At 27.5% G+C, this 27,573-nt stretch overlaps 4 protein-coding genes across 4 annotated transcripts; 2 read left to right on the top strand and 2 right to left on the bottom strand.

Annotated features, from left to right (window-relative positions):
• Nucleotides 1–1,141: 1,141 nt before the first annotated feature.
• MKS88_003727 (ISWI chromatin-remodeling complex ATPase) lies at nt 1,142–9,787 on the top strand (the record flags this gene model as incomplete). Its single annotated transcript, XM_067216846.1, has 1 exon — nt 1,142–9,787. The coding sequence occupies one exon, from the start codon at nt 1,142–1,144 to the stop codon at nt 9,785–9,787; it is 8,646 nt and encodes a 2,881-aa protein (XP_067072539.1).
• Nucleotides 9,788–12,103: 2,316 nt separating this feature from the next.
• Nucleotides 12,104–13,570, bottom strand: MKS88_003726 (N-acetylglucosaminyl-phosphatidylinositol de-N-acetylase; the record flags this gene model as incomplete). Its single annotated transcript, XM_067216845.1, has 6 exons — nt 12,104–12,135; nt 12,269–12,366; nt 12,662–12,766; nt 12,898–12,965; nt 13,149–13,226; nt 13,418–13,570. 6 exons carry the CDS (start codon nt 13,568–13,570, stop codon nt 12,104–12,106), a joined length of 534 nt encoding a protein of 177 aa, XP_067072538.1.
• A 1,211-nt stretch (nt 13,571–14,781) lies between these two features.
• MKS88_003725 (uncharacterized protein) lies at nt 14,782–18,485 on the bottom strand (the record flags this gene model as incomplete). The annotated part of the gene is made up of 7 exons (XM_067216844.1): nt 14,782–16,022; nt 16,105–16,242; nt 16,401–16,599; nt 16,859–16,977; nt 17,998–18,042; nt 18,245–18,265; nt 18,383–18,485. 7 exons carry the CDS (start codon nt 18,483–18,485, stop codon nt 14,782–14,784), a joined length of 1,866 nt encoding a protein of 621 aa, XP_067072537.1.
• Nucleotides 18,486–23,317: 4,832 nt separating this feature from the next.
• On the top strand, nt 23,318–26,819 carry MKS88_003724 (GAS8-like protein; the record flags this gene model as incomplete). Its single annotated transcript, XM_067216842.1, has 11 exons — nt 23,318–23,383; nt 23,609–23,719; nt 24,117–24,298; nt 24,508–24,694; nt 24,873–24,963; nt 25,078–25,160; nt 25,496–25,580; nt 25,714–25,961; nt 26,161–26,223; nt 26,376–26,489; nt 26,718–26,819. The coding sequence occupies 11 exons, from the start codon at nt 23,318–23,320 to the stop codon at nt 26,817–26,819; spliced, it is 1,332 nt and encodes a 443-aa protein (XP_067072536.1).
• Between the last annotated feature and the right edge of the window lie 754 nt (nt 26,820–27,573).

Genomic DNA, 27,573 nt, shown 5'->3' with positions numbered 1-27,573 from the left:
TTAGTAAATGCATGTAGATGAAACTTTTTTTTTTTTTTTTTTTTTTTTTATCATTACATATAATTTGATACTTTTACAATTTTAATGTATTATATGAAAACTTATATTTGAGTGCTTCATACATGTATTTATACTTTACATATTTATATATATGCTTATTATATTCAAATAGAACTTGCACACGTACATTTTATTTATGCGTGAAAATAAATGTATATATATATATAATTACATAATATAATATTTATAACTATACATGTACAGGTATATGTACATATATATGTATATATTTATTTTATATATATCATATTAAATTCTTACATGTTTTTGAGTAAAATACGACATAGCAAATGTTTACATTTATGAGTATATATATATATATATAACAAACCTATACAAGTTTATACAAGCATATACAAACGTATACATAAATATATATATATATATACGTACATCTATATATATATATTTATTTATGTATATATATATATATACATTTATCTATATTTTTTTATTTTAATTTTTTTTTTATGGAAATTTAAAAAGTTCATTAAATGGTAATTTATTCACATTTATAAAATACCCATTGTACATATATTCTATTTTTTTTTTTCTCAACTTTTAAAAATTCTTTTGCCCGTTACTTTAATGACCATTTTCATTTTATATGTAAAACGTTTTCTCGTTTTGTGATACATACTAAATATATCTATATCTATATATTATATATATGCTATTCACATACGTGGTACTCCTTTTTATTTTCCTTTTTTTTTATAAATCTTTATTAATTTAATATTTTACGTATTAATTAGGAGAGCATATATGTACGTGCGTACTTATGTATGTACGCGTATATGCATAAATACCTACGTGTATGTACTTTTATACCTACATGTAAATGAATAGTACGTATAAGTGAAAATACCATTTATGGGCCAATAGATTAAGCACAAAAAAACTGATAAAAAAGCATAACAACATACAAGTGTATAAGAATAAAAACATACAAGCATATAAGCATATATGTATGTACGTATGTACGCATATGCTTGTATAAAGATATACATACGTGTAAATGTATTATATATATATATATATATATGTATAGTATATATGTCCTTTCCTCTCTCTGGTTAAAATGAGAATACGAAAAACATGGTGCACATTATGTCGTGAAAACTTTGAAGATGGAGATGAGTGTATTCAATGTAAACAGTGTAAGAAAAAGTTTCATAGGGAATGTTTACAAGCGGAGGGTCTAATTGACAATGATCAATTAAAAGATATAAAAAATTATGTGTGTTACCAATGTATGAATGAAGATGACGATATACCTGAGAATGAAGATAGGTGTAAAATATGTAGAGAGAAATCATCGAACCTTATTTTATTATTATGTGATGGATGCCCTAATAGTTATCATGTTACATGTTTAGGTTTACAAGCTGAACCAGAAACGGAAAAATGGTTTTGCCCTGTATGTAAACCAGAAGAACATAAAAATTTAGATATAAGAAGGATGAGAAAAGGATTTACAATTGATAATATGAATGGTGAACATGTAAATTCATCGACATGTTATGTATGTCAAAGACCTGGGAAATTATTAGGCTGCGATTTTTGCCCTAATTCTTTTCACCCAACATGTTTACCAGATTTAGATTTCGATAATATATCAGATCAATGGGAATGCCCTTGTTGTAAGAATGAAGACCCTTTATTAAATCAAGGGCATAAGAGATGGACAAAAAATGAAATACAAGAAATTATGAAAAAAAGACAAAGAGAATTAAGTTTTTGGAGATCCAAAATTATTAAATACAGAAATAGATTCTTACTTGCACATAGGAAAGATTTACAACCATTTGTAAACCCACGAATTTTTGCTAATTTAACAAAAACTTTTAAAAATGATTTTTACAATTTAAAAAGTAATACTACTAGTACTAACTATAGTGGGTATAATAGTAAAAAAGGAAGTAGTAAGTATTACGATATGGAAAAAGGTAATTATAGCCATAATACTGCTAGTAGTAGTAATAATAATAATAATAGTAGTAGCACTTATAATAGCAGTAACAATAAGAGAGATTTGGATCTAGACTCCAAAGAATTTGATGAATATATATCATCCTTAGAAGATGAGGCAAATGAAAATGCATGTAAATTTATCGAGTCTGTTTTTTTAAGTGTCTATTATCCTAATGGAAGAAAAATTGAAAGACGTCCATTGGTTGATAATGTTCAGTTAAAACCTCATCAAGAGGATGGAGTTGAATGGTTGTTAAAATCATTTTTAACAGGTGGTGCTATTTTAGCAGATGAAATGGGATTAGGTAAGACTATACAAACTTTATGTTTTCTTTCATATTTAAAATGTAATAAGATAGATGGCCCTCATTTGATAGTTGTCCCTTTATCTACTGTTGGTAATTGGTTAAGAGAAATACATAGATTTACTCCTCACTTGACATGTATTAAAATATGTGGTTCAAAAAATGAAAGAACACATGCAAAGGAGGACAGATTAGCTGAAAAGGGTTTGTACGATTTATATGTAACAACATACGAAACGGTTAAAAATGAAGAAGAGTTTTTCGTTGAAACTATACCCAAATGGCAATGTATAGTATTAGATGAAGCACATAGAATTAAAAATCAAAGTGGTGCAATTAGACATTCTATGGATAGAGTAGTAGGTAATATGAGGTTATTATTGACCGGAACACCTCTGCAAAATAATTCAGCAGAATTGTTTACTCTAATTAATTTTATGTTTCCAGACATATTTAAAAATTCTGAAATAATTGAACAAGCGTTCATGAATGCATCTCAAATTAATGCTAACCAGAAAAGTAGTGCAAATAACAATAATAGTAATAATAGTAGTAAAGAGGAAAAGAATACACAGAATGGTACCTCGTCCAGTGGAAGTAAAATGAATGTAAATATTGGCAATATCGATTTGAAATCTACTATAAAAGAAGAAGATTTGAAGTCAATACGTTGTTTATTAGATAAGGTTATGTTAAGGAGGTTAAAAGAGCAAGCTATTATATTACCTAGAAAATTTTTCCACGATGTTTGGTTACCACTAGGTAGCTTGTCAGCTCATTGGTATAAAAGATTATTAGATATTAGATCAATGGTAGAGGAAAAAGTAAGTGTAAAAAAATTACTAGGATTAGTTATAAAAATGAGAATTATATGTGGACATCCGAAAGGAATTGTAAGTAGACCATCACAGATGGAAAAATTATTTGCATTTTTTGAAGAAGAAAGTGAAGATGTTAAGGAACAAGTAAAAAATGATGCTTTAAAATTAAAATATGTATCAGGGGAAGAACATATTGAATCATCCTCTAAACTAATATTTATAGACAAATTATTATGTCAGTTACATTATGAAAATTGTAAGTATGTGAAAAATTATTCTGTAAGTTTTGAGAAACACAAAAAAGAAGTGGCTGCTTATAATTATCATAAAATACAAGAACAAAATAATGCACAGAAAAAAAAAAGAGAACACTCAGGAAAATTTAAAAAAATTGAAGCTTTAGAAAATAGTCCATTATTTATGGAAATATATAATAAAGGTAAATTTGATCTTAAACCTACTTCCAAAAATGAAGATATGTTAAAAAGTTTTATGTATACTGTATCTATTGATAATGAGTGTCCTTATAAAAAAAAAAGATGTATCTATGATAAAGTTAGAGATCACTTTAAAAATAATAACAGTGTCAAATCGTATGAAAGAAAATCAAAATATTTGAAGGAAGCCAGTAGTTGTAGTAGCAACAATATATCACATTATAACTATCGAAGAAACGCGAACGTTAAGGAAAAAGGAAAGAATAATCGAGACCACAATTATAGGAATATACCTGAGGATAATAATGAAGAAAATAGTGAATGTAACGAGAACGATGGCAATTGCAAAAATAAGAACAGCCAAAAAGGTACAGTTAAGTCGAATAGTAATAATAACACCCTTTTTGACAGCAATGATGACGAGGAAGGGGAAGAAGAAGAGACGGAGGGAGGAAAGGGGGGAAATAATACTAGCGAAAATGAAAAGGAGGAAGAAGAGATAGGTGAAGAAGAGAACCAGGAGTACGACGAGAATATTGCGGCAAACAATGTCGGTAATAAAGAAGGAGGAAAGAACAAAGACAGTGAGAGTGGAAGTGACAAAATCAACAGTAATAGCAGCAATATTAGCGGCAATGTAAGCGGAAGTAGTAACGTAGTTACTCTCGGTACAAACTGCAAAATTATGAACATCAAGGAATTTTTTAAGAGTGAGAAAAAGGAGCCATCATCAAGCAGTGGGGAAAAATCAAACGAACCATCTACGAAGGTATCTGATAAGGATGATAATAACAAGAGGGTGGATATTAGCGATATGAAGAAAGAGAGCGAAGGGGAAAACAAAGTCATAATGAAAAAGGGTGATAATGAAGAGGGAATGTTGGGAGAGGGTAGTACAAAACATGGAACTGATGATAAGGACGAAACTAACTGTGATGATAAAATGAACAGTAGCAATAAAAGGGAAATAAAAATGCATAAAGTTCTAATATTTACACAATTTCAACTAGTATTAGACGAACTGGAAGAATATTGTAAGTACAGATGTTGGAAGTATATGAGATTAGATGGTTCGACAAACAAACTGATTAGAGAGTTAGATATACGTGAATTTAATCTAAGTGATAGTATATATTTTATATATTTAATAAGTACAAGAGCAGGTGGTTTAGGAATAAATTTAACAGCAGCAAATCATGTTATAATGTATGACGAGGATTGGAATCCATTTATCGATTTACAAGCAATTGATAGAGCACATAGGATAGGTCAGAAGAGAGAAGTGAATGTATGGAAATTAATGACAGAATGGACAGTAGAAGAAAGAATGGCATTTAGAAGAGAACAAAAATTGAAATTAGATAAGTTAGTTGTACAAACACAAGATGATGAAGATATGTTAGATAATTTTGAAGAGAAGTTATCATCAGATGAAATAAGAAAATTAATGTTACATGGTAAGGCAGCTATTCAAAATATGCATGTTGAGAGTACACATGAATTGCCATTAGAATTTTTTATTGAAAGAGGTAGAAGGAAATTACCTATAATAAATGGTATAGATTTGGAAAAAGAAGAAAAATGTACTATAGAACAAGAAATAAACAACATAAAAGAAGGTAGTGATATTTATATACAAAAAGGAGGAGGAGGAGAAGATGATGAAGAGGAAAATGATGATGATGCTAATGATAATGACGATTATAATGGGGTTGATATAGACGAAGTGATGATGGACGAAGCAGAAGAGATAGAAATGAGGAACAACAATGCAAATAATATGAATGATAATAGCCCAGTATATGGAGAAGGAAATGATCAGTTGTACCTGAATAATAATACTATTGGTAGTGGTAGTAGTAATGGAAAAGGAAAAAATACAGCTTCTTTGAAAGATGGCATTGGTAGTAATAACAACAATGGTGGTAATGGTAGTGGTGTTGGTACAGCGAGTGGAAACCAAGATAACTCGAACATTGCAGGTTCTGATATCCCATTGTGGAGGTCCGTAAGGGAAAGGAAGAAACCACAAAATATGTACACACCGGAATATTGGGGAAGGAAACAAGAAGTTAAACAAATAAAACATGAATATAGATGTTTCATATGTAATAATACGAAAAATTATAAAGCAGTAGTAAAGGATAGAAATAATAATGATATTGAGATAGATTATGGGGACATGATAAATTGTTTTCGTTGCCCTAAAACGTATCATAAATTATGTGAAGGTATTAAAGATGAGAATGTGAAAAAGACTTGGACATGTAGTTGGCATGAATGTTGTTTATGTTTTAGAAAATCTTCTCAATGTGGTAATTTATTAATTCATTGTGCTACTTGCCCAACTAGTTTTTGTTATAACTGCTTTCCGCCAGACTATGTAAGGTATTATGTTGGAGAAGAATATTATCATAATTTACGTCAAAGAGGTGTTAATTTTACTCCTCAAAATTGGGTATGTTTTTTATGTTCTAAATGCAAAGCTGTAGAAGAACAAAAGAAAAGAAGAAAAATGACAAAAGAAGAGAGAGAAAATGAAAAACAACTACAAAAAGAATTGAGAAGTCAGTTACATGATAGTAAACAAGAAGAGTTAGAAGCAAAGAAAAGGAAGAGAGCTCAACAAATGGAAAGAGATAAGTTCATTATCGAAAATAGAAAACGAATAGATGCTTTAGATCAAAAATATGAAATGCAGCTTAGAAGTGCATATGAAAATCTTTTCCCTAAAAATTTTGTAAAAGAATTAATTAACCGAATTGAACATGCGAAAGTGCTCAAACAAAAGGGAATTGAAGAAGATAATAGTAAAGAGACGAATAAAAAAAAATCAACAACATTCTTGCATACAAAACTTCCAAATAAACTTTTGGTTTTATGTGAAAATTGTAAATTACCATGCCATGCTAATTATAAATATCCAGGGAAATGTTGTTACCCGTTAGAATTAGATAAGTCCTATTTTTACGCTAATTCTACCTTCAATAATTCTGCAAGTAATAATAATAATAATAAAGATGGAGTTTTAAGTATGGACAAAAAAGGAGGAGCAATAAGAGAACATTCTTCTTCAAACTGTTTAAAATATAAAGCAGAAAATAATAATGACAAGGAGGATATATTAAATATCGGAACCAAAGAAGAGAACGAGGAATATTCTGAGAAATGCGGTTTTTCATCAAACAGCCTAATTAACAAAGAAGGTACGAAAAACGAAGAGACCATTTTAAGTAATAGTAATTGTAATAACACAAATTGTACCATTCCCTTTGCATGCAAAGATAACAAATATTTCAATATAGACGATGGTGAAGAAAGTGGTAGGTATGATAAGGAGGAGGGTATGACAAGTGTTAGTAATCAGAATGATAATGGCCATTATGCAGGTAGAAGAGTAATAAAATCAGAGGAGGACAAACAGGGGAAACACTTCCAGGATTACCATCATATTATAGGTTTTGATAAAAGCACAGGTAAGGACAAGGGGCATGAGGACGAAAATGTTAACGATAGGAAGCAGAGTAGTCATACGAACAGTGAAGAGAAATATGTTAACTGTTCCAATGATAATGTAAAAATGAACGTCTCGTTGAATAATGGAAATCTTGACGTGAAGACGGAATTTAATATGAACAGGGGTGATGGTAATAGAGAGAATAATAACGAAATTAATAGCTCCAGTAACAATTACGGTAATAACTTTAGTAATAACTACATCAATAACTACAGTAGTAACTACATCAATAACTACAATAATGAGAACAATAACGACAATAACAATGAAAATAGCTCCAAAGGGAAAACCAGAAGGTTCTTAAGAGCCGTATGCTCCAAGTGCGGAACAGTTCAACTAGGAAAGTTAGCACATTTTAGAAAGCATTGTGATAAACTAACAGAGGAGGAAAAGAAAGAATATGAAGATAAGAGAGAAAAGCTGAAGCATTTAATAGAGCTACTAAATAGCAAAAAAATTGAAGACGAACATACAGAAGAGGAATATAAGAACATGTCAATTTTTAAATTTAAAAGTTTATACAACTTTTTCCAAGATAAAGCAGACGATATTTTGGAAGAATGTATTCGTGAAATGAATTGGGTCATGTTAATATCTACAAAAAAAAAAGTACTAAAGAAAGAGAAGGAAAGAGAAAATAGAAAGGGTTGTACCAGCAGTAATAATAATAATATTAATATTAACAGTATGATTAATATTAATGGTAGTAATAGTTGTAGTGGTAATCATCAGCATCATAATAATAATAGTGATAATTGTGGTACGAAAAATGAGGAGGATAAAAATGAAGACCGTATAAATATTAATTCTAAATCTAAGTTAACGTATTTGTTAAATAGTCAACCATTAACCATTAGCTCTGATTGTTCAGAGACGAAGGATATTATAGAAATAAGAAGTGATTTAACGGAAGAAATGAGAGAAATAATAAATGATGAAATTTCGTCAATTACAGGAAAAAGAAAAAAGTGTATTAAAAGTACAATAAAAAAAATAAAAAAAAAAAAATCGAATGAAACTAATGATTATAGTGATGAAGATTCTAACCCAAATAGTAATCTAAAAGAGAGCAGTAATAATAATAATTATAATAACAGTAGTAATAGCAGTAGCAATAATAATATTAGCAGCAATAGTGGTAACAATAACAGTAATAATAATATGAAAAAAATAAATTTGCGCGTTAACCCATATCATGAAAAATTAATAAAAGATACACATAATGAAAATTTCATCAAAGAGTCATTTAATGTTCACTTTTTACATAAAGCCAAAGAATTTGTGAGAGTTACAAAAAAAAAATCAATAAACAATTCCTTTGGTGAAGGTTCAGATTTAGACTTATTAACTTGTGTTGATAAAAATAGAATAATAAACCAAAACGATATAGAAAAATCTATCATTCAAAATTATCTGAACAATATGAAAAATTCGTTGAAAAATAGTTCCTATGTAGAGAAAAATGTACCAGATGATAACATGGCAGGAGGTAATTTTTCAAAATCTCGCATGAACAGTCAGGAAAATAAAATGAATAATAATAATAATAATTATTATTATAATAATAATAGTAATAGTAATAACAGTGATAATAATAACAATAATAATAATAGTAATATTAATAGCAATAGTAATAGTAATAGCAATAGTAATAGTAATAATAATGATAGTAATAGTAATAATAATAATAATAGTAATAATAATAATAATAATAATAATAATAATAATAATAATAATAATAATAATAGTAATAATAATAATAATAATAATAATAATAATAATAATAATAATAATAATAGTAGTAATAGTGAATTAAATAAAAGCATATATGACAAAAACACAAAGTGCTGCACGTTCGCAAATAAATCAAATCCAAGTAATAAAGACCGAACTGCTAATATGAGCAACAGTAATAATGAAAAGATCCAATCATTTAGTAGAAATCCAAGTTATTCCTCTATGAGTGATTTTAACGTCGACATATTTAACATAGACAAGAGTGTAAAATGTGAAGATATGGAGAAGAGACTAATCAATTTTTGCGGAAATGTCAACATTATGCACAACAGTAGTGCTAATAGCAGCAATAGCAACGCCAATAATGGTAGTTCGGTTAATAATAATACTAATGCTAACAATAATAATGATAGTTGTAATAATAGCGGTAAGCAACTCCTTCATAGTGATAGTAGGAATAGCGAATATGACAGAAACAGCACATTAAATATTAAAGGAAAGAACAATTTTTTGCAAAAAAAAAATGAAACGACCTTTGTAAGAAGTAATAGTTGTGCGTTAGATAACGTTGATTATGATATTAAGAAGATAACCAACAGCTCGGAGACATGTGGAACAAATAAGGTCCAAGAATATATTTTATATAGGAGAAAAAAATCGTCAAGCAATTCGAGCACAATGCAGGCGAACAGAAATGAAGATGATGGTATTTGTAAGGGAAATGTGGACTATGCCAATAGTAGTAAAGACAATAGTAAGAGTAACAGTAACATCAACAGCAACATCAACAGTAACATTAATACGAATAGCGGCAACAAAAATGTTAATGCAATTAGTAGAAATATTAGTGGAACCAGAGATAATATATTGCAACATATAAATTTAGATGATATGCAGAACTTTGTAATGAACGCGGAAAGGAACAAACAGGAATGATGATTTAGATACAGCGAGCAGGTGAAGAAGAATTCGTCTATTCACAGGAATATTGTACAGTGCACATTTTAAAAAATCTTCTAGTTTTCTTTTTTAAATAATTAATCCATTTTTAAGTAGCCTTGACTCTTTAAAATAAATTTGCTATTAACCACTGCTGTGTGAAGCGAGGCATACGTTTGTGTGTGTGTGTGTGTGTATAGGTACTTATATACGTATGTATATGTGTATGTATATACGTATGTATATGTGTATGTATATATGTATGTATATGTGTATATATATGTGTATGTATATATGTATGTATATATGTATGTATATGTGTATGTATATATGTATGTATGTGTGTATGTATATGTGTATGTATATGTGTATATATATATATGCTTATAATTTTTCAAATGGAAAGAGGGAGCACTTTAAGAATATAGCACAAAAGGATCTCCTCATATATAACAGTTAGCACGTATTCAGAAAATTCGGTTCTATTGAATTATGTCAAATGGCACAAAGGAGAGTTCAAAGAAAAAATAATTTACTTAAATGGAATGTAAAGAATGGATATGTATACAGACTTATATGTGTATTATATTTGTATGTGGAGATCATTATGGGGTTAATTTTTTATAAATCGCTATTACTTAAGGGGCTAGTACATACGTAAACAATTTTTATGAAGAGAAGGTCATACCGTTACACCTTTTCCTCATTCCCCATTATTATTTTTCATTGTATATTTAACAGAATTTTGTAGTATTAATATTTATGCAGTGCTGACATTTCGTAGCGCTAATACCGGTGTAAACAGCATATTAAGTAAACGAATTAGAATCGCAAAAAAAAAAAAAAAAAAAAAAAAAAAGGGAAATTGAAAACAAAACAAAGAACAGAGTATTTTGAACTGCGAATTGATAATAGAGTGGAACGGATTGGAACAGACGAGAGAACAAATGATGGGAAAATGTACACCATAATATTTTCTTACCTTACTTGGAGATATTTTAGGGACATGTGTATAAGAGGATTATATACATGTATTAAGTGAATATGTATAGAGGAAATAATATCAATATTCGAAGTAGTATTTTTTTTTTTTTTTTTTTTTAAAGGAGCACAAATAAATTTCGTTATATGTACATTTTTAGCTCAACATGAAGACAGAAATTATATGAAATTTAAATTAATATATATGTATACTTAAGTATTTGAAGTACACAGTGGTGTGCAGCATAATACAGAATATGGGCGTGTTAAAATAGATAAGTATGTATGCCCTTTAGCAGTAATTCCGCTTTGCATGTGTTTCTTGTCATTTTTATGAAAATTAGTTATATATATGAACACACTTTATTAAATAATGCATTATAGGTATATAGACACATACACACATATGCACGAATGAGCATACGTGCATATGTACATTTACATACATTACTCGTGTATCTGTAATAAGCTAGGGAAGTTATATTTTCATTTAAGCCACCGTTGGGAAGTTTATTTATATTATAATAACCGATTATTATGTGTGGAAAAGTACGTTAATAAAATATCTAACGGTATTTTTAAAACATTTAATTTGGGCATGGAAAACCAATATTTGTATTATACTTTTATCTTCTCTTTAAGAAGATAAATACGAATTTTTTTAAATGATTTCTATTTTTTTTATTTATTTTTTATAAATATTTTATTATATTGTCATTTTTTTTTTTTCTTTTTTCAAACAAAAAGAAAAAAAAAAATGCTTATTTTAAATGCAACTACCCGCTTTTTTTTTTTTTTTTTTTTTTTTTCTATTTACATTTTTTACATCACTTTTTCTATTTTTTTTTTTTTTCGTTTTAAATACAGTAGTAACATACTTTTTTAACAAAACGTTTATATAGTATATACATACAAATGCATATGTACGTACATATATATATATATATATATAGATATGTTTACGTATATGTTTGATATAAAATGATGATATTTCATCAATTAATCATTGCGTATATAATTTAAAATAAATTTGGAAAAAAAAAGAAAAAAAGGGAGTAGGTATATATATTATACTTACAAAATATACTGTTAAAAGAATACTACACAAATTCTATGGATGCATATTTTTTACATATATATATATATATATATATACACTTATGTAGTATGTATGTATTAGGTATATACCAATATATCCATACTCAAAACCGCTCATACATTTTTACAATTTTTACAAGTAAATATAATACTCACAAATTTTGAATAAATAATTTTATTTTTTGCAAATTTTTTAATTTTAAAAAATTAAAATAATATACCATTATACCTCATTTAATAAGTTAAAACTATTAAAATAGGCATACCTGTAAAGGGGAAAAGAAAAACGTACACATTGGTATTAGTGCATCGATATTTGCTCATGTGAATATGTAGGCAAACATAAATAAATTCACATATAATAACAACAACGAAGCAATGCGTAAAAGCCATTTAGACCAAATAGCTGGTCTTCAAGTGATTTGATATAGTACTGCGAAATTAGACAAAATAGCATACGATAATGGGCAAACTGCGATTTGTATAGGGTCATTAATCTGTTAAAAGGGAAGAAAAACGAAAAAAAAAAAAAAAAAGAGAAAAATTGTTAAATAGAAAAATAGCATAATAACATATTAGAAAAATAGCTCAATAGTTAAATAGCCAAATAACGCCATATATTTTTTTTTTTTTTTTTGAGTTTTATTTTTTCACCTCATCAACAAAAAAGGATTAAAGGCGGTAATAAGAAATCTAATAAAAGTAGGCAACAAAAAAGAGAAAAATAATAATGGCTCGCATTTTGTGAAAATGAAAAAAAGTGTTCAATATTTTAAAAATTTAGAAAGGTACTTAGTGTGTAAAATAAAAGGTAAAGAATAGAATCCCAAATATTTAGGTATTAAATTAGCTGAATTTAAAGTAAAAACTTTTACATCTTTCGTTTTTGATAATAACCTAAAAATGAAAAATCAAATATGAGAGTCTAACCCCCCCCCGTATATAGGAGTGTGGACATGTATACGTGCTTATTAATATGTACATCTGTATGTATATATATATACACTTGCGTCCACTAGCCACATTACCGCGCGCTGTTGTAAATGCTTATGTGATTTGGGTGTCCTGATACTCCATATTTGTCAAAGGTTAAAACCTAATAACAAAATGTATTCGTTTTATCTCTTTCATACTCATAAGTACACGCAAACGAGCACATTATCATGCACATGCAAACGTGCAAACTACCATGTACAAGCAAACGCGCACAAAAATATACAAACTAATATGTAGTCAAACATGCGCATATGGATATCCACAAGTAGCGCCTTAAATTTACCAGTTTTATGTTGCGCTTGGAGCAGTAGTCTGTTAAAACGTTCGCAAGATGTTGTTCATCCCAGAAATTCCAGCTGTCCTGTATTTGGTCGTCATCCAAAATTTCACAATTATTTTTCTCTCCCCCTAGGTATGACCAAACATTAAATAATTCTTTTTCTCTAATTTTTCCCTTTCCATAATAATTCCCATTTGAAAGAGAAAAAAGAAAAAGTTCTTTTTTTTTTTTTTATCAAATAATAATTTTAGCGTTGGAAAAAAAAACATGACTTCATCATCTGGGTGTGCAATAATTAAACTAATATTTCCCCCCTCTTGTACTACATTCAAAAAATTATCTTTTTTAATATCTAAATGGTGATGTCGAACATAATACGCAAGTGCTATCATCAAAAATATGTTTGCAAATACTATGCAATGCATTTTGTATAATTTTAACACATTAAAATATTTAAAAAAAATGAAAAGGTAGTATATTAACACGTTAATATATAAAAATGTGAATGGGTCACAAACATATGTATCAAGAGATTTTTTATGCAAAATGAATTCTTCATAAGCAACACAGGAGAAGCTGTTAATGCCTACATTTTATTATACTATTACAAATGAACGATGTTCATTTGCTTACAATGCGCTAATATATATATATATATATATATATATATATATAATATATATATATGTGTATGTGTATGTAGTAATACAAATAGGAGCTCTTTAATTAATCTCTATTTTTCACATTTTTTTTTTTTTTTTTTTTATTTGGAATTCGCGTTTTGCATAATTACTTAAGCAAAAACGGAGGGGCATTATTCTTTTTTTCAAGCTAAACTTTAATAGTTTTGATTTTAATTTGAATTTCAAATTTATTTATTATTTTATTTTTATTTTTAATTCTAATTCTAATTTTAATTCTGTTTTTAATTTTAATTTTATTATTATTTTTAATTTAATTTTTTTTTTTTTTTTTTTTTTATTTACAGCTTTTTGGAGGTAATTTAAGTGAATAGTTTAGAATTATTTTTTTTAGCTACTCTATTATTTTTTTTTTTCTCTCATTTTAATCACACTGAATTGGTACATGTTGTTGCATTTCAATTAAATTCGTCTTTATTGGTGTCTTTACATGTGTATATATTTAAATATACATCTATATTAACATGCATGTATATGAACATACACGATACACAAACACAAACGTTTTCAAAATCGAGGTGAACAAAACAAAAGCAAAAATGAAAAATAAACGAAAAGAACGAAAAAAAAAAAAAAAAAAAAAGGCATGACAAGACAAACTTGCAGCGCATAAAATTAATTGTTTCCCTATGGAACAACTATACGTGGTTATTTGCCTATATATTTGTATATACGTAAATACTCACGCTCCACATTCACACAAATAACTCAGGCAAAGGGAAATAAAAATGGAAATAAAAATAAAAATGAATATAAAAATAAAAATGAATATAAAAATAAAAATGAAAAATAAAAAAAAAAAGAAAAAAGAAAGCATGCTATGTGGCAAAGTGAGAGGAAGCTAAACAAAATAAAGAAAGGTGAAGAAAAACGACGCAAAAGTAGGTAGTATCACCTTACACCACGCTAAGCCGAATGAGACCCCTATGCTGTAATCACCTATGGAATCTAATTATGTAATTAATTCGGGTAGCAAATATTTTTCGAACAAAATGCTCCCCAGGGGAGGTGCAGAAATACAAGTTTTTGAACTCGAATATTTGTTCATTTTTATCTTTATACCTATCATAATTTTTTAGCATTAGTGTTCTTAAATGAGAGTGTGATAATAAAGAAATTTGTGTGTTCATTTCGTTAGAAAGGATTTTCATAAGGCAAGAAATATTTTCATTTTCTTGATTTTTCAATGCATTTTCTTTTGCAATTTCAGTAGTTAAGTTCTCATCGTACCTTCCCATTGCTTCCTTTAATTTATATTTTAATATGGACAATTCGGTATATTTAATTAAATCAGTGAACGTTATATTTTGTGTTATAAGAGCATTTTCTGTGTTATAATAGTCTTCTATTATGGAATCAACTAGTTTAATATTATGAATCATACTTTCTGCACACATTTCAAGTACATCTCCTTTGTAGTAACTTTTATAATTATAAATAGAGCGAATAATATATTGTATATTATATGGTGTAAACTTTTCTCTAAATAATTCTCTACTGTTTTTATTTTTATTATACATACCAATATTAATTTGATTAAGAAACCAAGATATGGTTGTAATTATATGTATAGCACAAACATTTTTTATATACTCTCTATTTCGTAAATAGAATAATTCTAAATTATTTTTTTTTTTTAAGATTACACTATTATATTCATCTTTATATATTATCTTGATACCATCTATAAATATATAGTTATAGTAACAAAAGTCATATATTTTCTTCGCGCGATTACTCGAATATGTGTCTACTCTCATGAAATTAAAAAAAGGGTAGTTTACAGGTGTTTCCCCTTGTAATATACAACTTTTATTTTTTAAATATGATTCTTTCGTTTTCTGTATTAACACATTATTTATAAAATTAACACGATGTATGGTATGTAATAAATTCCTACAATTATATGATGCATCAACTATTTTCCTTTTTGGAGACATAAATATTTTTCGGAATTCAGTTTTGTATTCTGTAATGTCTTTATCATATGATCCCATATCATCAGGTAACATCCATAACTTCTTACTAATATCTTCATATAGTTTAAAATATAACGATTCACATGTAAAGCTCAGTTGTTCTTCGTTATATGACTCTAGGTCTATAAGACTGACCACTAGCTTTGAGAGGATGTAAGTTACTGTATGGTTAATTACTAGCAGCTTATTAGACATGCCTATGAAAAAAGGAAAATTTTATAAATAATTAACAACTGGCACTTTTTTTGAGCATGCGAAAAATCCCTCGCGTGTATATACTGGTGTTTGTTCTACATTTATATTCATTTATGTATGTTTGCGTATGCTTATTTGCGTATGCCCGCTTTATAGTATTTTTTCCTTTTAATGTCGAACTCTTTCTATCGTATTTTAGGCCTAAAATGGGAACCATAATCACTATTATGCAAGAGAAAAAAAAGGAAAATGTAATGTTCAAATGACAAATGTAATCTTTAAATGGGGCATACAATATTCAAATGAAAAAATTGGATGCTTATTTTTGCATGCGTACATAAGAATAGCACGGCTGTTTGCTCACTTCCCACTTATCCTACCATCTTTGTTTAATACTAAGCTAACAGAATCTCTTAAGCATTCTCTTATTTCTTTAAACAAATGTCTACAACTTTTACATATTTCTAAATATGCTTCATCCTTTGTTATCATATCACTATGCATCATTTGATTTGCCCTCAGTACATAATTTTTTATGCACAGCTCATCCATTGATTGGTCTCCTCTTATTCTTCCTTCCTTGGAATAAGAATGAAGGAGCGAAATTAAGGTGGGTTTAAATGAAAGAAAAAAAAAAAAAAAAAAAAAAAAAGGTTGGAGAAAAATCGACGCGTGAAAAATGGGGAGAAAATAGGCGGGCAGGCAGAAGCACAGACAAATAGAAGCACAAACAAAAAGAAATACTAACGAATAGACGACCGAATGACCGAACGAACAATCAGCCGACCAAGCTTCCCTCCAACAGTAGTCATATAAAAGCAGAAATGCCGAATCTCACCTCTTCAGTTGGCTCATTTTGTTCCCCTGAATAATAATTTGCTACATCGATATCTATTATGCTGTCTAAACAATTGTGTAATAGTCCCTTTGAAGAATTACTATCTCTATAATTCCACACTGTAAAGTAATAATAGTTGTCATGATAATATAAAGTGTTAAGACGATTTTTATACAAATGAAATATGTAGAAACAAATTATTTTCTCTCAGAACTGTATCATTTTTATGTGCATTTTTTTAAATTCCCATTCCGCGTAATTTCCTCTATTTTTTTTTTTTTTTTCGGCTTCAACATATGCATTAAGTTAATTTAAGAAACGGTTAGGTAAACACAGGAACGATATGAACAACAGATGTTCCAAACGACGAAAAAAAGAGATATATAAGCGCGTGAGGAAACAAAAAAAATTGGTTCTTCTTTTAATAAGATTTTCTATGTAACACTACAACACTCGTAGTGCTAATATATATATATGTATATATTACACAAAAATTAATTGTAAAAAAATTTTCTTTCTTTTTTTTTTTTTTTTGTGTCCTCATATTTCCGTCTTCTTTTATTGTTGTTATTTTTTTATGTTTAATTTAGGTAAAATATTTGTGTATCATTTTGTTTTCACTTGTTATACCATTCTAAAAAAATTAAGAAGAGAAAAAGGAAATTATAAATAAGTTTGTTTTTCTTTTAAAAAAAAATAATAATAAAATTATGTTAGCATATTAATATTAATTACCCCGTAAGAAATATGATCTTATGTCAAAGGAGAAGTAGCATGTTCATGTTACAAAGGAATGAAAAGTGTGTAATTATGTGTTTATGCATTTATAAACTAGCTTATTTCCGTGCAGCATTAGGAGAGAGCCTCTGTTGAGCCTCTTATATATACACATATATATAAATGTATATATGTACGTATGTATGTAACATATGTATACACCCTTTTATACGTAGACATATTTAACGGTTGGGCCTATGTAAGTGCTACTATGTACGAGCTTGAAAATATTTATAATAAAGATAAAGAAAAGATAACAAAACATCTTTATATTCCTTCATGTATATATATATTTTTCTTAGTTTTATATTTCAAATTAGAGCAAACGTAAGTTAGTGTATCTCTGTGTTATGTTTCAATACTTGAGAGATCTAATGAGGTATCTAATGAGGGATCTAATGAGGGATCTAATGATAAATTAGAAATATGTCAAAAAAGGATAAAAATAGAGATAATTTTTTTTTTTTTTTTTAGTTAGGATTATTTTCATTTAACTGTATATTTATTTGTTCGTTAATTCGTTTGCTTATTCGTTTGCTTATTCGTTTGCTTATATGTTTGTCTATTTATTAATTGCTAGCGTAGATCCGCTTTTGTGGTAACTCTCACCATTTACTGTGGACAAGGGCTCTAAACATACACCAGAAAAAAAAAAAAAAATAAAATAAATATAGTATCATTTGTTCAAAAAATACTTTAACACACATTTTTAACAAAACGTGTTTTTGATTACGATTTCTGGTTTACCTACTATTCTACTAAAAGAAAAAGATTCTGTTAATGCATTTAAAATATTGGAAAAATGGATGAAAATGATGTTACTTGTTTTGTAATTATTTTTTACACACATTTTTAGAAAAGACATAATTTTATAATTTAATTTTTTTTTTTTTTTTCGTTTTCTCTTTTACCATCTCTGCTGGTGGAGAGCCAAGGATCTGATAATGATGTTATAATGATGTTAGAAAGAAAAAATAAAAAAACATAAATACAACATCTCTTGTTTTTCAAATATTTTTTTTTACACACACATTTTAAAAAAGATATATTTTTATAATAGTATTTTTTCTTTTACTTGCTGCACTGGTTGAAGGCAAAGGGTCTGAATGTATGCGATTAAAATGATAAAATAAAAAAAGATTAATACAATATCTTTCGTTATACAATTATTTTAACACATATTTTACTTTTTTTAGAATTTTTTATAATTGAATTTATTTGGTTTACTCTCTCTGCTCGTAGAAGGTTGAGGGTCTGAAAATATGGGTGGAAGGAAAAAATGAAGTAGATGAATACAATATCTCTTGTTTTACAATTACATTTACACATATTTTTATAAAGATATTTTGATGATGGTTTTTTTATCATTCACCTGCTCTGCTCGTAGAAGGTTGAGGGTCTGTACATGCAAATAAAATGATAGAACAAAAAAAGATTAATATAGTAACAGTATCGCATAATTTACAATTATTTCATTAAAACAAAATCAATGGCAATTTTTTTTTCATTATTTTGATTTATTATTTTTTTTTTTTTCTTTTTTCTCATTCACCTGCACTGCGCGTAGAAGGTTGAGATCCTGAAAATGTTGTTAGAAAGATAAAATAAAAAAGATTAAAATATTATCTCATGTTTTATAGTTATTTCATCAAAACAAAATCAGTTGCAATTTTTTTTTCATTTTTTTGATTTATTTTTTTTTTTTTGGTTTTTTCTCGTTCACCCGTTTCGGCAGAAGACTGAGGGTCTGGAAATGAAATTATAATAATAAATTTATAAAAAATATTCATGTTAACATGCATTATTACAATTACAGTGCAGCTGTTTAGATAATATGCATATAGAACTTTATTTTATTTTTTTGGGAATTTTTACTGAAGGAAAGGACTCGTTCTGTTTATATGGTTGCATAAGCAGAAAAATAAAAAAGGAAAAATTTGCATGTTTGATTAGTTGTTTTCGCTTATGTTCACATGCATTTACTGACGTATACATCTGATCACAATGAACGTACGCATGTGCGTGTGTATTCATGTATGTATGTATGTATAAGCATGTAACTATGAATATATAAATGTAAATGTATATAATTCGGTACATTTACTGCAGTATATACCTCTCCTTGGACAACCGACTAATACTGATGATTCATTTAAAATTAATGAAGAGGAAAAATCAAAAGAAAAAAAAAAAAAAAAAAAAAGCATACTGTTAACCCCAATTGTGATTTTTAGTTTGTGTTAAATGTAGAATTTTCCTATTTTTTTTTTTTTTTTGTGTCCTAAGCAGATTAATTCATTTTTGCTTACATAGGTTAACACTATTCAAGGGAGAAAGGCCTAAATATTATATACATATACATAAATATATGTATATATATATATAATGAGGATATATATACATGCAGTATGCACAGATTGAGACGTACACTTATTGAAATTATTATAAAAGCAAGTTAAAATGTTCATCCAATTCATCTACAACATAATGCATTTTTAGTAACATGAGTTAATATCAAGCGTTTTGTAGAAAAATTCTCGGTCTTATTTAAACAGGCGATATCAGAAAAGTGAGGATGTCAAATGTCGCTTACTCTTTGTCATAAATTAGTGGGCATATACATACATATATATATATATATATGTACACACGTATATATGTATGCATATTTTTCTGCTATCTTATATATATATAAATTACAACTATTCACATTTCATTCTAATATGCTTCTAAAACTCCTCGCACATTTTATGCAAGTTAGCCTTCATGTCCTCCTCATTTTTTTACCTTCAATTTTGTTCAGAAAAGGTACATATTCTATAATAAATTTAGAAAAAAAAAAAAAAAAAATGATTAATCTTATAAAAACTTGGTTCCATTTTATAATTTCAAATTAAAACATATGCACGCACGAATATACGGGCAAACATATATACAAATACATAGACAAGTAAACACCCAAACACACAAACATGTGCACCTTGATGAACTCATGCATAATTACCCAGAGATAAAAGTTTAATCAGAAGGAAGAGGGAAAAAAGAATTAGGTGACTCTCCTTAATAGTCATCTTAGAACTAGGATAAAAGAAGAACAAAGATATAGACAGCGATAAGAAGAGAGTATGAGTAATTTTACTTCTGTTTATTACGTAGTTAGTCGGATTATAGTTTTTTGATTATTTAGTGAGGATGCAATCTTTTTCGTAGATGGTCAAAAATTATGTCTTTTTGGTAAGTTAATATGGGGGAATATTCGCACATTCAAGTTGTGAAACTACGAAATGTCTAAAAGGTTAAATGGTGATACTATAAATTTTTTTTAACAAAATGAAGAGAAAAAAAAAAAAAAAAAAAAAAGAGAACGTTTTACTTCGTTATTAATTTTAAGAATTAATAAATATAGGGTCTAACAGTTTTTAAAAAAAATAGAATAAAATATGGACAAGCTCGGCAATTGCATGTAAAGAGATGAATTAAAAATTATTTATTTTTTTTATTAAAAGAGAGGTATTAAACATAACTTGCTTAAAATTAAGGGACCGCTGCTCATTTATTTATTTATTTATTTTTTTTTATTATATATTATCACGTGAGCGTGGTATCATAACATTCTCACCATTTGCTGCCTCTCTCTTTTTTTTTTTTTTTTTTTTTATGTGTATTTGTGTGTCTTATGGTTAAGATCAGTTCTGATTGTTTATTTATTTATTAATTTATTCAGTTTTTTTTTTTTTTTTGTTGTTCTAATAGTTTATGAAAAATCGAAAATAGAGCTTCATGTTTGAGCTAAAATGGTGATATTACTAATATTAGCAAAAAATAATAAAAAAAAAAAAAAAAATTTGTTATATTATGGAAGGACCTATAGCATATAAAAATAATAAAGAGCATATTTTATGGTTGGAGTCACTAAGAATAATTTTGAAGTTCCATGGGAAGCTACAACTGTGTGTTGAACAGTTGATAAATTAAGTCCTTCAACATATAGATATCCATCATAAATTATATGTACACGGAATAACATTTTGTCTAAAAAACAAAACAGTATAAAATATTGTTAATAATGTTAGTTTAATGGTAAGCGTATATTGTATAGTATGGTAGTTATTTTATCACCCCTCATCTGATGAAGAGACACTTATTAATTCCCCGTAAAATGAGAGCCATACGACCACTGCACTTCATACATTTGTTGTACATACATATTACACATACATATTACACATACATATTACACATACATATTACACATGCATATTACACATGCATTCTACAAGTGCATTCTACACGTGCATGCTTCACATACATACTATATATGTATGGGATTTTTGTTAACTTGACAAGATGAAAAGTTCATATTTCAGTTAAGCGCGGCCTTGGCCATCTCTTGTGGAAGAAAGAAATAATAGAACAAAATGGACAAAAATAATATAACAAAATAATATAACCAAATGGACTAAAAAATAATATAACAAAATGGACAAAAATAATATAACAAAATGGACAAAAATAATATAACAAAATAAAATAAAAAAATAATATAACCAAATGGAGCGAAAAATGATATAATTTAATGAAGTAAAAAACAATATATTAAAATAACCACATATTTTAACGTAAAAATAAAGGGTATCCAAAATTGTCTAATAAAAAACTAAATTGCATTTGATCATGGTACGGGGCTCATGTTCATCCGAAACTCAGTAAATAGGTAAAATATGTCTACATATGCGTATACAAGTTTGTATAAGTGCGTATATGTGGGCACATATGTGTGAATATATGTACATACTTACATATGTTTATTCATGCATAAGAAAGCACTGAGAGAAGTGTTTCATAATGTGAAAAGGATTACTAATCCAGATAAATGTTCACAAACACGGAAACGAAATAATATAATATGAACTTTGAAAAAAAAAAAAAAAAAAAAGGGAAAATAATAGCTCATATTTTTATTATCTTTTTGAGAACTTTATATTCATATATTACTTTTTTTTTTTAACATTTTCATACATTATCATAATCTTGGAAAAAATGAGGATAAGTCCTTATATTGTTTTTTCTCTTTGCTCCACATGTATTATTAGCATGCGGAAAAGAACATGAATGAAAAGTAAAATATAAAATTACTTAGAAGGAAAAAAAAGTCCATCTGTTTTTTCATTCTCTTTTTTGCGCTTTTTTTTTTATAAATTTTTTTTATGTCGTATAAGACACACATGCGCGAGTGAAGCAGAGATGAACACATAAATAAATTAATATGGATAAAAGGGAAATAACAAAACAGTTATATAATAATAACGTATTATGGTATCGTAAACTTTTTATTAACTATCTCAGCTTTTAATCCAGCGATGCTCCTTTTTATTTTATTTTATTTTTTTTAAGGATAAGCCTATAAAGTGCAGTCTTGCGCATTGTACCGAGCAACGTTATTTTGTCACACACACACACACACAGACACGTATATATATATACATATACATGTAGAATTCTTGAGAAAAAAAATAATAACAAACTATCGCTACGTGAAACACGTCTACTAGATGGAGGACGGGCGTTACTCATCGTGTAAAAGTTGTAAAGATATATATAAATGCATATATATACATATATAAACACATATGTTTATATATGCATATATAATTTTCTGTATACATTTATGCATGCGCGAAAATGAAAAAGGGAACTAAAAAAATTAGCTCAAAGAAAAAAGCAGAAAAAGAAATACTGGTGAAGGAGGTAAGTAGGAGTAATTACTGAATGAAAAAATTGTAGTTATAACGTACATAAAAAAATTGTGGAGATGCGTATTTTTGAGACATCTTTGCAGCATTTTTATTGCTTTTATTGCTTTTTTTTTTTTTTTTTTTCCTTAATTTAAGCTTTTTCTTCATCTGCATTTCCGCCTGCATCTTCATCATTATTTCTTTTTCTGTTTCTCTTTATTATGGACTTGTTACATAGCTAAAAAAGTTAAATGGGAGCATTGCTGAAGAGCAGAAAAATGTAGAGGACCTAAATTCAAAGTTTAAAAGTATAGAAGGGAGTATATTTCTTGGGTATCATGAGATAAAGGTTCTCCTAAAACTCATAAACTAAAATGCGTCTATACATATCTAATTCATGAATCATAATATTTTAAACGTTGCTTGACTTTGTTAAATATGCTTACGTGTAAAACGAAAAGTGATCAAAGGAATGAAAAAAAATAAATAATAAAATAAAAAATAAATAATAAAATAAAAAATAAATAATATAATAAAAAATAAGTAATAAATAAAAAATAAGTAATAAATAAAAAATAAGTAATAAATAAAAAATAAGTAATAAAATAAAAAATAAGTAATAAAATAAAAAATTACAAACGTAAGGGTAAAAATAAGTGCGCAAGCAAACGCAATTCCATTTTTAGGCTATGAATTCAACTTGCTCCCTTCATTTTCACTTTTTTCGTGTTCCCTACACCATTCAGATACTAAAATTAGACTTAAAAAATAAAGAAATTGAATTAGAGGAAAATAAGTCACACAATCTTCTCTCTTCTAGAAAAATTGATAATATTATAAATAGATATGTGCTTAAATGCTATGAAACGTTTCTGAACAACTTAACAAAAAATGAAATAGAATTACATACCTATGCCAGGAACTCCGAGTATAACTGCTTCTACTTAAAATGACTTACAAACAAACATATGCATAAGAAGAACAAGAAGAGAAAGAAAGAATGCGAATAGTTTAACTTAGAAAAATGCACATACTTATAGGCATATTTAAAAGTGAAAAAAAAAAAAAATAATAATAATAACATTTTAAGTGCATTTTTACAAATAAGATGTTCCAACCGTTTGTTAATTTTTAAAGGGAAGAAAAGAAAAGGCATCAGACAAACAAAGACTATAATAAATTAGCAACATTCACGAATATTCAGCACTTGAACAACTTGAATTCTATTGTTTTGTCGAAGAACCAAATATTAGATGAAATTAATAGAAAGTTTACCAGAAGTCTAAAGAAATTAAGGGAAAATTATACCCAAAAAATTAGCCTGGTGAGAAGAAACTCCTTTTGAAAAATTAACAGAAAATTGACAAAAAAAGGAAAAAAAAAATAGAAAAAAAGATAGCAAAAGGGAGTATACAAGAGCAAATGAAATACAAAAAGAGCGAAAAATAAAAAGAAAAATTGACAACTGTTAAGGTTTCCTCCACTATTTGATGCATTCTTAGGAAAGGGAGAAATTGGACAGAAAAAGACAAAAGATTATATTTAATTTGCAGAAGAAAAAAAACGAGACCATCAAGTATAGTTATAAATCGCGTCTTATTTTTTAAACTAAATGTGTATACATACATAAATGTGTATATCCATCCCTGGGAAAATACAAATAAAAAAAAAAAAAAAAAAATTTCAAAAAAAGAAATATTCTTACAGAACATAACGAAAAGGTCCTAAACATACAGAGCTACTTTACAGTAATATTAGATGACCAACTGGAGATAATTCAAAAATTAGAAGTTAGTTCAAATACTTGGGTGATGTAGCTTTTCTAGTGTTACCTTCTTTCTGCCTTCAATTTTAACACCCATACAGTTACATAAATGTGACATTATGGTCTTTATCTTTATTATCATCCTTATCCAAAACTTATTTTTTACTTTATTTTTTTCTTTATTTTTTTCTTTATTTTTTCCTTTATTTTTTCATTTATTTTTTCCTTAATTTTTTCCTTAATTTTTTCCTTAATTTTTTCCTTAATTTTTTTTTTTTTTTTTTTCTTTTTTTTTTTTTCATTTTAATTCTCATTTTCCTTTTTTTTCTGTTGACGCTTAAACCTAATCAAACGTGTTAGGATGAAAAGCTTAACAAGAAGAAAATTTTTTTGTCTAAGAGAAAAAATTTAGAAGAGCTAAAAAAGAGCATAGAAGTTCATAGAAGTAATAAATATAACAAAGTTCAAGTTCTGTTTTGATTATATTGGGTCAATATAATTTGTAATGTACAGATACGTAGATGTAAGTAGGGTTCCATTTTAACTATTATTGTGAATTTCATTTTGTTTTATTCCAGAAAAATTAGAAATGCTCAACAAGGATGTAATGCTACTAGAAAAGAACACTACTGATTATGAAAAACTAAAAAATGATTTGAAAAGAATAAAAGAAAAAAGAAAGAAGCAACAAAAAGTTCTAACAGAATTAAAATTAGAAGCAGATATAAAAAAAATGCTCTTGTCAAAAATTTCAGCGGAATATGAAAATGTTTACAATCAAAATGCAATGAGGTTGTACGAGCACCTGCAGGGGTTGTTATTAGAGGTAAAAAGGGGAAACTACACTGACGTGACTTTATGTATGTGTACATGCATGTATGTACGTACATAAGCATGTATTCATAAATATATTTACATATGAATGCATATACACAACCATATGTCGACATGAAACACCTGCAAAGCCAAAAGCGCATTACCACTTCCAGCCAACTTTTTGCTATCTTCTTTCTCCTATTTCTTAGAATTACTTTTTAGAGACGAAGATAAAATTAAAAAATGAAACCCTTGAAATTAACAACTTAGAGGTTTAAGAAAACTAAAACAGGACAGAAGCATTTTAAAAGCACTGATAGTTAATATCTGTTTGCTCTTATTATATGTGCATTTTATAAAACAATTGTATCACTATTTGGTTATCGCTTCATAACTCTTTCATTCATATCTTCGCCTCGTTCAGCTAAGCAAGTGGAAGGAGTCTGTAGATCCTGAGCAAAACGAAATACTGAATAATGCCTTGCGCCTCAAATTTCAAAAATTTGAAATATTGAAAAAGGAAATTGAAGACTTAATGGTACTACCACTAAACGATAAAACCAAACCATTAAATGAAATAAAAAATGAGTAGATAAGTAAACGAGTGGTAGAATGATCGAATAGATGGACTAATAAACAAACGGACAGACGGATAAACGAATCCAAAGGAGCGCATAATATAATATGCGCGAGAAATACACTTCCCACAATTTGAGAAACTATATAACAACAAGATAACTCCTCATAATTCTTTTCCTATTTTTAGGATACGAATGAAAAGAATAGAGAAAATTACGAAGCTATAATGCACCTTAACTATTATTCAAATGAAGACTTAGATGTTTTAAAAAGAGAAAATGCGTCCTAAGAACAAAGGAAATGAAATGTGCTATATATAGAACTCTAAAAGAAGGCTCAGGTAAACGCTAATATTAGAGCGCTATACCCTATTTCGCTCCTCCATAAAAATATATGATAATTCGGATAAAATTTATCCAGTAGGTTCATTTCACAGAATGACGCAGCGCAAATACAAGCGAAAGAGGAAATGAAAAAAAATAAAAGCGAAAACGAAGACAAAGACGAAAACGAAAAACATTTCTTTTAATATCCTGACACTGTTAATATTTTTCACGTTTTACATTTTGCTCTTGTATATGCGCTAAAGTGCTGAGTCTTTTCTCTAAGTTCCATATATATTTATATAATACATACCACATAAATACAGTTACACACTACGAATGTACGAAAACAAGTTAGGAAGTGGTAGTTACACAAACATGCTTACATTCTCCTACATTATATAATCTTTTCCTTTTTACTTCTTTCTATTTTCATTTTTTCATATTTTTTCTATTTTTACAATAATTTGTGTATTCTCCCCCCAAAAAATAAGATATTAAACTTTGTATAATAACATTATGCATGTTCATTCTAACATCATGAAAATAAAAAAATGGAAGTGCATTTGTCAGCTCGAAAGTAAAAGTGTATGAACAATATTGTACAAACAGTACTGTATAAACGGAATTGTATAAATAATACTGCATAAATAACATTTTTATTTTCTACATTAGTGTATAGCAAAATGGGTAAGCTGGTTTAGTCTGTATATTTCCCCT

This window comes from Plasmodium brasilianum, chromosome 11 (assembly GCF_023973825.1).
Source record: "Plasmodium brasilianum strain Bolivian I chromosome 11, whole genome shotgun sequence".
NCBI classification, from domain to species: domain Eukaryota; phylum Apicomplexa; class Aconoidasida; order Haemosporida; family Plasmodiidae; genus Plasmodium; species Plasmodium brasilianum.
The sequence above is the reverse complement of the archived record's forward strand: the minus strand, read 5'-3'. Positions and strand labels throughout refer to the sequence as shown.